This window comes from Schistosoma haematobium, chromosome 3, assembly GCF_000699445.3.
Source record: "Schistosoma haematobium chromosome 3, whole genome shotgun sequence".
Taxonomy (NCBI): Eukaryota; Metazoa; Platyhelminthes; class Trematoda; order Strigeidida; family Schistosomatidae; genus Schistosoma; species Schistosoma haematobium.
In genome coordinates, this window is record NC_067198.1 from 8,919,028 (window position 1) to 8,933,373 (window position 14,346).

At 31.9% G+C, this 14,346-nt stretch overlaps 1 protein-coding gene across 2 annotated transcripts in view; it reads right to left on the reverse strand.

The window, feature by feature from the left end:
- The window catches only part of MS3_00004947 (uncharacterized protein), an 89,800-nt gene that overhangs the window by 8,243 nt on the left and 67,211 nt on the right, over positions 1-14,346 (reverse strand). For both annotated transcript variants that reach the window (XM_051212940.1, XM_012940180.3), the window contains one exon: positions 833-903. In XM_051212940.1, the coding sequence (XP_051068867.1) occupies positions 833-903 (71 nt within the window). The remainder of the gene's footprint in view (positions 1-832; positions 904-14,346) is intronic.

A 14,346-nucleotide genomic window follows, 5' to 3' on the forward strand; every position in this document is an offset into this window, starting at 1 on the left:
GCGCTTCGTCCAATTTCGGACTCGTTAGCTGGATGTATCTGTACAATGTACAAGTATCATAACAGACTAATCACAATTCAGTCATTGATATAAATATCGGGAGGATTCGGGTACCTACAAATAAGCAATTCAGTTCATCTTCGTTGGACAAATAAATTGTTATCTGATCTCAGTAGCTCGGTGGGTAACAAATTAGCCATCAGAAGTGAAAGGTAATGCATTCAAGTCACAGAGCACGCATCAAAGCTGGGATGCAGATACATTCAGCTAACGAGTCGCAACTAGAAAGCAACACGCACCATGAATCACACTACCAGACACTACACTTATTCAATGAAATGTCAGTTATGTAAGCTAATAAATACTTTATTCATACTGAAATCGTAAATATGGTTTGTATCATCATGAGGATCCTCATTCAGCCCCATGGTGAGGTTAAACCACATTTGGGCTGATAGAGTAACCGGAAAAGGTAGTTCAAAGTAAGGTGATAGATCTTGGTGACCTGGTTCGGAGAAATACATTCATGGGGATTGATTCCATTTGGCACCGATTGCTGTAAACACCACAAAAACTCCTAATCACAGAGTAAATAGGAGGCTTCTTGAATATTACGAAGTAAATTAATCACAATATAAGGTGACGAAATAAGTGTAAGGTAGAGAAAAATAAGTTTCTAGATACCTCAGGAAATTTTTTGGAAAACAATGTTATCAATATATATGTAAGGTAACCTAGATATCTCTATCCCGTATCTGACCACAAATTTAATTTGTATACAAAGTGTTCTTTAAACAAATAAGAAATAAACTGAAAATTTTTTAAAACTTACTCCATATGGCAGATGAGATTTTGATTCAAGTTTCATATCGTTTCTCAATTCTGCCTGTTCATCTGGTAATTCTGGATAATAATAATAAGAATATGATCCACATCAATAAACATGACTAGTTAAATGCTAAAAAATACTAATTCATTTACTGAGTAAAACTTAAGTGATATTTATTTAGATTATTATGGGATAAACATTGATAACAAACGACTGTTATCACTTAATGAAGCGTTTGATTATAACACTAAGATGACTTATCACCTAGTATCAGTATATTGATTATTGAGACAGATATCAGAATTCCTTATCACGAGTAAGAAGTTGAGGACTAATACTTTACGGAATCAGTGTATAATTCATATCTCATTATGCAGAGAAATGCCATGGTACGGCCGAGAGTGGGGAAAGTCAACTCTCTCCCTCTCGAAATACTCTCACATGGCCACGTGCATACAACCACTGCCAGGGAAATCCTACTCAATGACTTCTCGTACCACGGGCGTTGTTTACGAAATTGAGAAGACGAAAGTCGAATGTTCGGAGCTTTAACCGGGTTGGTGGACACGGAGAGTCAATCTAGGGGAGTTGGAAAACCCTCATCCTAAACCAATGGTGTACATGGTCACTAGGATCCTAAGCAAACAAATGGCGTATGAGTCAATCGGTGATCAGAGGCTACCATGGGACTGCATCTCCTTACGATGCTTCACTGCCTTATGGATTAGACCTTTAGGTAAAAGGCTCCGAGTGTGGCCACCTAAGAAAACCACTCGCTTTGATTTGGACAAGCGGGGAGTTTTCCACTCCTCAAACATATCGAATGATTTATGTGGCGCATATCTATTTGGTGCCTCCTTGTACCAATGTTTATGTGTTTAAAGAAATAAATGCAGTGAAATGAACATAAAACATTACTCATTTTAATACAAAACAATGGTTTATTTCAGTTTTACACCACATGTTAAACATGGATAATGAAAATGTTTGTGATTACATTTACAACCAAAAAGATAACGATCTATTTATACTAAACAAATACAATCACAGTCAAACTGTTTCTTTTCCCTTTGAGTAAATGAGTCATTTTACTTTTTCAATGTAATACGTTTTCTCACTTGATTTCACTGTAATATTTCACAGTCTTTAAACTAGATTGAACAAGTATTCACGGGAAATGTTTTAAACAATTAATCACTGTTTAGAAGATACCAACAATAATAACATGACTGTTCCATTAGAATATTTTGAAACTATGATTTATTGCTATGATAAAAAGTGTTTGTTTAGTAATTACTAAAGTACTGCTTTATGGAGGCCCAAAAATGAAAATTTGTGTAATCTGACTGTTGTATCCCGATGAAAATAATGAATGGTAATTTTTGGGATCCATTTATGAACCAGAACTAGGCGTATATTTTTATCGTATAATTGTTATGTAACTAAACTGTTCATATTTATGCCCCTCTTATTATGAGCTTTATGTTGACTTATGAACTATTATTGTACGATTTACCATTCATGAATTATTCCCTATCTGTTAGTCGCTACCTCCATCATTCACAGCCACTTCTGGCTAATTATTGTACAAATGTTATTTTCTATTTTACTGGTACGTTGTGGGCGGGTTGATTGGTATATAAATTCAGTATGCTTGAAATATAATGATTCATATCTCAGAGGCTGAGACTTTTGTTCTGGACTCAACCGGCTGGGCTAGACAGGGAAGCAGGGCCAATCGGGACTCTAGGTCGTTCTTACGTGTTTTACGCGTCTTTGGTTCGATCGATAATTCGCTGCGCTCTAATCTCCAATCACAGTCATAACACTGACTATGGGTAATTGAATAGATAAACTATTGATTCATATGCTTCAGATAATGAAGTAAGCTACTGAGAACAGCCACACGAAAACTCTTTTAATATTAAAAAAACTAACTTTAGTTGTGCTTACATGTGTTCTATTCTAAATGAAATGAGTAAAATTAATATTTACTTGCTAAATCCCTTGATATACTATGGATTTTGGTAACTAATAAATTCGTTCGAATGCAAGTAGCCTGAAGTCAAGGGATTCATTCAACTGACTGTACTTAACTTCAATTATTTGATTACTTCAGTGATATTAGACAATGAAAGAATAAGCTTCCCTGAATGAATTAAATTCATTGTATTTCATTGACTCATATAGAGTGCAAACAGGCTGAACTTACAATAAATAACATGTTTAACATCACTCAACTCTGAGCTTTAACAGTTGATGAAACACTTGAAATGGAACGAATTCATCTCATTCTTCAAATCTTATTATTCCAACTTTCTTCAAAATAAACATATTTTGATTAAACTAGAGAATACATGACAAACAAAAGTAAGTCCGGATTCATAAAACTTATTCATCATGTAAAAAAAAAACCAACAAATTCCTGATATAATTAAATGTCAGTCAATTTATTGTTTCCAGCTGTTTTATTACCTCATAATAAATACATATTAATCAAATGGTTACACGCAGTAATAACATTATCATTATTATTATTATTATTACATCACTCTCTTTAGTGTGTTATCTGATCACAAAGGTCAGTTCTTTCTAAATTCATTCCTTTCCTACTGATTACTAACCGTCAGTATATGTGAAGAACTAAATCATAGAATTATTTTCCTCGTTTATATACCTTTACTGTAATTGTATAAAACATAAAGGCTACCAAATAAATAAAATAAAAAAACATGAATTAACCTTTATTCATAATAAACGATAAAAAACATTATGATGAAAGTTTTTGCACATTTTACAAATGAACACATTTTGTTTATTTGTGTAATTGTACGTGTACAAAGTTAAATAAATCCAATAAGAAAATCAGTCAGTATAACAGTAGACCCTAGTGATTGTATTAATAATCGTTCTACGTTGGTTACACCTATACGTACACCTCTAAGTACATCAATAGTTACCTATAGACTATAAACATTTTGAACCATTCATTTAAACAAATAAACTAACAATTATTTTAACCAATTGAAATTACTGTCTACACTTCAAGTATATAAACATACATAGAGAAAGTGAAATCTACACAACTACTAATTTAAAGATACATAATTAAATTGTGTTGTATTGTGTACATGCTGTATATATGTAGTTCTATGTATCTATCACTGTAACTATAATAGATGATCAGTTAATTTAGATAGGAAAAATCAATGTTTCTTTCATACACTAAGAAAAATAATCCATTAAATAGTATAGAGTGAAAAAATGAAAAAAAAATAATCATCAGAGTATTCAATGTTGAATGTATGTCGGTAGATGTAAAGGTTAAGTATAGATATATGTACAGTTTTGTGAAATGATTACATAATTTAATGACTAGTAGTACTGAAGATGTAGATAGTTTAATGCCCAGTTATATGAATGTTTATACTGATAAGATAGTAAAACAAAAGTATGTGAAAGACCCGTTTCAATGGAGTTTTTTTTTGATTTACAAACATGAATATAGAAAGTGAAATGAACATAGAAACTAAAAACATTCACTATTATATATGTATACATCATTGATACGGTATATATATATATATATATATATATATATATATATATATATATATATATATATATATATATATATCAATTCAGCAAAGTATAATGTGCAAATAAATTTTGATATTTCTTCTCTCTTTCCAAAAGTGAGGTTATTTTAAAATGTGCAAGACAAGATAGGTGTTAGAAAGAGAATATTAAATATTTGTGCAAATGAAAGAGGGATTATCAGCGAATGATATAAGCAAAATGAATATAAACTATGTTTCGTCTTTACATTCAGACACGTTTAAATTATTTTTTTTACAGATTACAGTTATTGTTGTAAATGAACAACAATCAAGATGTAAATGTCAGTTGTTGTCTGTCTGTTTGTTTGTTTGTTTTTTATTCCAGGTAGTTATTCACTAGAATATGGTTACAACTGTATGATTTTTGCAAATTTATTCTTATATGTTAAGTGATTGATGAAAATCAGTTCTAGTTAATACTCGTCAGAAAAGGTATATCTTCAACCAGCATAGAACTGATACTTCGTGTGGAATTAGAATGTGTGTCAACCGATTTCAGATTCAAAGCATTTATCACTTAGATGATTGGATAGTAACTGATATATTGTTTTATCTGTTACCGTATTTTGTTAACGCTTGTCAAAATAAATAAATGATTTCTTTCTACATTTCAATACAGAATTTTGAGGGCTTGAAGATAGTCGACATAAACCTGTGCATGGTCTAGGTTTCATGCTATTTTTAACACTTATCAACAGGCTATACTTGTAATCTTGAGGAAATTGGTGCTTTCTGGAAGCTTTGACTCCTTGTCATCGTGCTTCATAGCATGATATGTTACCACAAATGCATTTGTGCACCAATTGAATTACTGTTAGATTAAGATACTTACGATTGGTTGATCTAATCCTCTAGTGCTGACCAATTTTTATCGATCAAGTTACACTACGACCATTAGTCTAACTCGAAATTATGTGCGCTATTTGGGGACTAAACAAAGGTGATATTAGTCACTACCCAGTAATAAATTAATTATGTAATAAAGAATGAGTCATTAAAAATATGAAAACTTAATAACACAGTTGTCCAATTTCAAATGAACTGATTTATTACAAATATACACTGAACAGTAGTGTAAGAACAATTAATTATAATACTAGGCAGTTCAAAACATCAAGCATATTATGTTTAAACAATGTCATGTTATAAATTCAATTGTTGTTTTATTGGTATCTTCCTATGGTTATTTAGGACTGCAATTGATCAATCTCATGTTGGTATATGTGCATCTTATGCAGATTGCCTCAATATTACCTTAAGTCACAAGCCTTTTAAGCGAAGATGGATAGTGTCTAACAATGGAATCCAGGACGCGCGTTTCGTGGCTACCAGGACTCAGTAGCTAAGTGTAGAACACGATGGCGTTTGAAGCGAACGGTACTGGATTCGAGTCCCGGAGTGAACATCAACTATGAGATGCAGGTACATCCAGCTGTAGAGTCCCAAATAGTATGAAGTGTCTCTCGTCCTAGATTCCACTGCTAGCCACTATCCATCTTTGCTTAAAATGTCATGTTATATTTTAATCATAAGTTAGAAAGATATCTAATTTGACCTTCAAGCTAAGCGACCTGGTTCACTAGGTCATGAACTTAATCATCACGCCATCTTAATATTCACACATTTGAGAAATTGTTTACATCTAAGTAGAATGGTTAAACGAATTAATTTTATTCTGACAATTATATTATTCTTTCTTTGTTTAAATTTGTAAGGTAGAGAATATTTGTATGACACTATAGACATTTCTCTTTGTTCTAAGATTTTCTTTCTCCTATTAAAACTATCTTTCTGTATTACCATTTAGATCATATACCAATTTGATTCAGCACATGAATATAAAGATTCTTTGTATTGCATAGATGTATTATAAAGTATGAATTTAATATGAATTAAACCAAGATATAATTATTAGGAGAATAATCTGTTTCCAGATTTATTTCTATATACAAAGAGATAATAATTGAGAAACATAATCTATGTCATATTTCATATATATACATATACAAACATCCTCTCTAGTTTCTGCATTTTCATGCAGGTAATAATGTTCTCATTCTACTATACAAATATGTATATTGTTTTATATTGTAAATTCATAAAAATATAGGCGGCTACAAGTTTGATTTAACGCTCTCATTGAATCGCCAGTAATATAAGTTATTTATGTCCATTGTGGTTTATTATTACTGTTGTTGCCATAATAATAATAATAACTATTATTATTATTATTATTATTATTATTATTATTATTATTATTATGGTGTAAGACAGCCTACCAAATTAATCCACAATAAGCAAACAATATGATACATTATTAATGACACTTTTATTCCGCTAAACAAAATCATGACAATTTTATACAAGATAAATAAAACGGTTTATACTTAAAACAAAACTATAACATTGAATAAACAGAACAAATTGGTACTGGTAAATGAAAATGAAAGAATGATAAATAAGAAGTTTATAAATTAGTACATGAATAAAATGTGATTTCAAATTTACTACATGAACTAAGTAGCTTTAAAATCAACTATTTTAATTAGATTGAGATCATGAACCGATCCAAGTAAAAGTAGGAAGCACTAGATTACTGTTTTGTTCTAGCATGGAGCTCCTTAACAATGCTCATTTATAACTCCGTAACCGAGAAATGAACCCAGGACGTTTGATGTCGCGTTCAAACACATTTACTGTAGATCAATTAAAGAGTATCAATTGCTATATAATTCTAGCTTCCATGAATTCTCGATATTGTGCTATCATATTTCAATATTAAATTAGTTTCACTATGGATTAACTTAAATTAAAGAAGTGTTTTAAAGGATGAGATGTTGTTTTATCTTGAAATCGGACTATACACTAAAGTACACATACGATTCCGAGATAGTGAAGAAGATTTTTTTACTCAGGTGTATGATTGTGGTGGAATTTCGTTCTCTCAATCCATGGTTTGGTCATGGAGTTTTCATTATTCTTCTGACCAACATCATCAGCACAAACTTCGGGTAGAAGTGAAGTATTCGAATTTCCTCACATATGACTCTCAGCTTGAGTTGTGAATCTCGATCTTGATTGGTTATTATTGAACTACAGTCTCGCATTGTTTGAGTTTTCATTGTGATAGCGCTTTCCTTTGGTCCGATTTTCAGTACGCTATTTCTCCATGAATTTTCCGAATAACTGACAGGTTTGGCCGGTTCAGATATATTTTTCGATCGCTGATTGATTTGAGTGCCAATTTTCTAGAACTTCCCTGGTGTTCTTAGTATTCTTTTATCCAGGACTTCAAACATTTTTCAGTCGAATATGTGTCCACAGTTGGTTACACGGATTGATATAATCGAAGATATATCATGACGTTTGATCCCTAGTTGATGTTCATGCAGGCAAAGATGGAGGGGGCATTCACTTTGTCAGATGATGTTTTTCACAATTGGGAGTTTAATTTGTAGATTATGTTTAGCTTCTCACCCTTTGTCGTTTCGTCCTTTGGTTTGTATAAGATTCATTGAAGTGATTATGTTGGTTTGTGTGCTACTCCTATTCCAAAAGGTTTCAGTAATCTCGTTGTAATTTCTGATGCCTTTTATATGTGGTAGGATGATCGGTATGTTAGTTTCTGTATTTTATTTCGTTTTTGCCGATGTGTTGGGTTGATATTTTTTATGAAGCTGTTCTTTCGGAGGATAGTCATTAGATACTTTTCTTCATTTTTCCGCTCTGCAAGTGTGTCCTCAGCCTTTTGAATAAGGTTTGTGCGTAGTTGATTTCGTGGGTTCTTAGGTTGTTGCTACCGTAGTTAAGAATTCGATCTGTGTGGATTGGCTTCCGGCACACTTGAATCTTTAGTCTTCCTATGCCGGTTCTGGTAATCAATACATCCAAGAATGATAGTTTTTTTCGACTCTTTTTTCATTGTGGCTTTTATGTCATCAAAGACGTTATTGATCAGATTGTAGGTACTTTCCGGCTCGTTCTTTTGGTAATGACAAACGTGTCGTCCACATAACGAATCCATATTTTTGGCGTGCTCGAGGTTTTTAATCTCACTTTCACTGCCTCTGTAATAAGTCCTGATATTGGTGATCCCCTTGGTGTTCCATTCATTTGTTCGTAGATTTTATTTTTGAGTTAAAAATATGTCGTTAAGCATAGATCGACGAATTCCAGTGGCCTTTAACTTGGGAGCCTCGTGCACTTTAGGAGATTTTTCGTTCGTGAGGAGAAGAGATATGGTTTCTTTTTCTAAGCTTGGTTCAATCTAAGTGAATAAGCCATTACGCTGAAGGATATTATCAGTTCGTCATTGTTGATTTCAATCTCTCTAATCTTATCCAAGAATTATGTGGACTATTTAACGGCATTGTTAGATGAATCTACTAAATATTTCAATATTCTTGAGATTTATATCTTCGAATCCTCAACATACAACCTACGATTCCACACACAGCGCATCGATCCCATAAACTTCATCTTAGTTTAATGAATCAAATTTCAGTGATCCATTTAACTCATTTTCCATTATGAGATGATTATTAACCAATTGATAATCATTCAAAGTTGAAATCTGGTCAGTGAATCGGTGTTAAGTAATAGGGAATATATGTTTTCTGATGCATTAAAAAACTTCACTTCCAACGTAGATTAAAGAGATAACATTCACACCATATGTTTACAAATCAAGCTTTTTTGTTCGTATATTTCAAAAGTGTGATATTTTTGTATTAACAACCAATTCCTCAGACATATTTATCTAAATATTTCGTTTATGTATCAACCCATATTACTTTCAAGACCCTTGGGTAAATCTGTACATATTTTAGAGCCCTCGAAATTTTCATCTATTCAGAAAAAACACCCGATGAAAATTATAAAATACATGGGAATACCTTCAGCTTAAGAGAAAAAGGATTCCGACAAGAATCGATGCATCAGTAAACATTGTTACATTCATTGTTTACAGACTATGACTCATTCTAAGAATACATGTGAAATAAGTACTGTTAAGATAATATCTATCCTAGCCGATAATAATCATCAGTTGCTTTATTATTAGTAAAAGGTCTAATTCTTGCTTTGAAAAAAACACACACTAGATTATAAAATGCTTAAGTGAAATAAACATTGAAGTATTTAGTAACAGTATAAATGATATATTAATGGCATCTGGTAATATGAAACTGTTGGTCCGAAGCCGCCTAATCATGAGTAAAGAACTTATGCAATATATCAGCTTACTTACAAATGAATATATATATATATTGAATCTTTCGATCCATTTTAGTGGCGACAACAATTAGGCGTCAGTATATTGTACTTGATAAGAATTGATCTTTTATCTAATTTTTACTCTCCTTCCTTAAGTTTTGCATTTATCATCCAGTAATAGCTATGTTTCACTGATTAGTACACTTGTGGAATAATATTAATGCTTGAATTGATTAAAAACATAGCTTTACATTTAACCGGTTTAATTAGTGAAACTAATCCATTTGTTATTATCCGTTTATGTGTTAACTGATAATTTAAATTCTGATTAGAATATGTAGATATGTATATATTCATGGACACACTGAAAGTTGACTTAAATGATCATGTCTTTACTAGATACTGAAGAATCATTATTATTGATCAAAAATGTCTGAATGTATACAGATTGTATTAGATCAGTAGGCTTATAAACCTGCCATTGTACCGAATAAACATCGACTTTGAAACAGAAGAGTTATAGACTGTATTGTGGAATATAAAAAAAGAAATTTGCAGAAACAGTCCCGGAATATTTCAAATTAGTTTCTGTTACCCATTTATATAGTGCATTAATGAGATAACTTCTCAGATCTACAATAACAAGACAGAGGAGATGCTCAGGATTTTATTTCTGTTTGTATACATGAAGAAGGAGAAGAACGTGAAATATTTCTGACGGATCACATGTATAACATTTTAATAAATATATGCTGTGAAGATAAAACATTTAGTGATTGGAATAGCATATCTTTTGAATACATTTAGGTCCAAGGAATAACTTAAATCCTTATCCACCTACTAGCTTTATACAGAAAAAGAAAACCAGGAAAATGATCAAGCTAGATCTGGTGGTAAAAAGTCCCTTTAATGATTAGTAGACAATGACAGGTTTTATTACTTGTCGAGTATACAGTTCTAGGAAAGCCTAATCACGTAGTTACCATGCTGTTTTAAAGTAGGTCATAGTAAAGATAATGGTGTAGCTCGGGATTAATTAAAAAAATAAAAGTAATTGTCAGTCTTGTTTGATTTCTGATGTTTATTATATCAATGCCGATTGCATTGGCAGTCTTACCAAAAATTTTATTTCAGATAATAACCACTTTTCTAGATTTATAACCTATTTTGTTACTATCTTTCCTTTGTACTGTTTTATGAAACAAGAATATTATGTGAATTTTGGTAAAATTATTCAAATGAATTGTTTCCATTGTAATTAACATATGACAACATCGAATGACAACATTTTCCAGTTGTGAATCAAAATGATTATAACACTAGAAATAAATTCCATAAACAATTCCATCAGTAATCGTATACAAAACTCATGAATCACGTAGAAAGAATTAAACCTCTAGACTACTACACCGACATTTATACTAAGAGGAAACAATGATTCGATTCTTTCTAGTTGAATCATGGTCTCCATAATCTCTCAAAATGATAGACTCATAAAGTCTGATTGGTGGTGAAAAAACGATATATATATATATACCATTAGATAGTCTACTTATTGATTGTTAGTGAATGAAAACAATAAAAACTTGTATTTTGATTGAGATCGTGAACCGATTGATGTTAGAGCACCATTGGAAATCTGGAAACACTGGACGGCCGTTTCGTCCCATTGTGGGACTCCTCGGCAGTGCGCGTCCACGATCCCTCTCACGGGATTCGAACCCAGGACCTTCAGTCTTGCACGCGAACTCCTAACCTATTGGACCACTGAGCCAGCATCCAATGGTGTGAATGTCTAATCTCAACCGATCCACGAAGTTGCGCAACCATCTTCAATTGTACTGAGGTAGACACCTGTTTCTACCCGACACAGAATAGCTCCACTGGTCACGGCTTCTCATTAGAACCCCGAGAATTTTCTCACGAAGCTAGTCACAAGTGAGTACATGGCAATTATCAGTATAGGGATGCGTACTGGTGAGGAGTCTCACAATAGGACAAAGTGGCCGTCCAGTGTTTCCAGGTTTCCAATGGTGGTCTAATATCAATCGGTTCATGATCTCAATCAAAACTTAACAATCTCCACAACCCCTATACTGTTAAAAACTTGTACGTTGTTATTGACAATCACCAAAACAAAAAATGAATGATTTCAATTTCTTCCGGATAATTGATCCAATTCAAATCAATATAAATGTGATTAGATCATTTGTTTTCAGTTGTTTTTGTTTTTAATGTTTGATTTAATTATAGGAATGAATAGTTAAGAAACTTTATTTTTATAATAATTCAATTAAATATAAAATGAAAATTAGATTAATTTAATGATTTTTAATGTAATAAATTCATTAATCATATTTAATTGAAAAATAGAACAAGTTCGTATTCCTTTTTTATATACTTTATACTTAAATAATAGAATTAATAATTATCAGAAGGAGTTTTGTGGAGATCTTAGTAATTTCAATAGTTGAAATCATGAATCAATTGAAGCTAGATCACCATGGAAAACCTGGAAACCCTGGCAGGATCTTGGATGCGTACTGGTGAGGAGTTTTATACAAGGACGAAATGGCCGTCTAGTGCTTCCAGGTTTTCTATGATGGTCTAGCTTCAATTAACTCATGATTTCAACTATTAAAATAAATAATTATTAGATTTATATTACACTTTGTTAGATAATAAATGAAACAAAAAGAAAAGGTTGAACTCTTTTGAGATTATTATCAATTTGAGAATAAATGAAAATTAATCATCACTATGGTGCAGGAATGATTTGTCTATCCACTTATCCTTTCTTGGCCTTAATTCCCGTAATGGGTATGTTTCTGGTGTGTTTTTTCCATTTTTTCTTTCCTTTTTCTTTTTTTCTATACTTTTATTTGATTGTCATTGAATTTTTTAAATTATTGCTTTTTCAGTTTTAAACTCTAACCAGTTATTATTATTATTACCTCAAACAAGTTTTCTTGTTTATTATTCAGTTTATTATTATGGTCTTTGTGCTTGTCGTTTTTCTTCATATCTGTCAATTGGACTATTATCTGAGGAATAAATTATTTTCATCCCTACCCCTTGATTAGTACGTAATCTCATCTGTTATTTAGTCTCAAGTCCATTTTTGTGACGTTATCTTTCATATTGCCCTATAGACATACATTTTCAATAGTAAAAATCATGAGTCAATTGAAGCTAGACCATCATGGAAAACCTGGAAGCATCAGACAGAGGTTTCTTCCTATTGCGGGACTCTTCAGAAGTGCGCACCCACGATCCCCCCTCGTTAGATTAGAACCTAGTACCTATCAGTCCCGCGCGCGAGCGCTTAACCAATGAACCAATGAGCTGGCTGACATCCAACGGTGATAATGTCTAACTTCCATGGTGGTCTAGCCTCAACTGACTAATGAGTTCAACTATTGAAATCACTAAAATCTCCACAAAACCCCTTCTGACATATATTTTCCATATAATTATAAATACGAATGTGTAGCTTAAGTAAATGATTACGTCGAAAAGAAAATTTTCTTCGATGAATTTTCTTCTTCTTATAATTTTATATACAATATAGAATTTAATTCATGAAGTAAAATTCCTTTTATTTTCAGAATAATAAGTAAGAAATTAAAAGATTACTATCACAAATTCAATATACTTACTATAAAACATGAGAACAGTCACCCATTCTATATGTCTTAACTTTTAAATAAATACAAATAAGACAGAATAACCATATAGTGTTTCTTAATTTCTATTAATCTTCAAGTATCTTTCATTAGTTGAGATCATGAGTTAATTGAATCTATGCCATCATGGAAGACCTGGAAGCACTGAACGGCCGTTTCGTCCTATCGCGGGACTCCTCAGAGGTGCGCATCCATTGCCTCGCTTCGCGGGACTCGAACCCCGACCCTATCAGTCTTGCACGCGAACACTTAACCACTAGACCACTGAGCCGGCATCTTATTCAAGTATTTGTCAGCAGCTAATTTCAGTTTAATCATAATTGGCTTGGAAAAGAGTTGCTTACATCCTGAATAAATTAACAGTGTTAAAATCGGTCGATGTTTCAATTAAACTTATATAAAGTAAATTATTTTATTAAGTCATATGTTTTACTTTATTGGTTAATGGTATGTTTTAATTTATTATTCGTCTGATTAGCACTATTTTGTTCAGTTCAGTAAGTTAAAATGTCTAGTTGTTGTATTTCAGAAAAAAACAAACATAAAACCTCTTTGAATTTATTCGATTGATCCGACTGTGTGAAAGAATGAAAATCAATTTATATCAAAATGAGCTGAAAAATAGTTCTATTAATCTATTACCTAGTTTCTAACATACGTCTATTGGTAGACTTTCCATTGAACATTTTCAGTGTTATCAAATGTTATTTCACAACATTTATTTTTCGGAACCGTATCATGTTGATCATCATAATGTTTGTTTATGAGAAATCTAGTGAAAACTGTAGACGCAACAGTTTATGAAGTCTTTAACTGTTAGTCTGAGCTCTATTGTAGATGCAGACTATGCAATTAAGGTCTAGATGATAATCCATATCGGCAGTTTAAGATGTAGGGTGATATATAAGAATCAGAAAAAGTGAAACAGATATATTTATTTATTATCTTATTATGGATCTTAATTTTCAGTCCAGTATTCTTTCACACATATATTTTT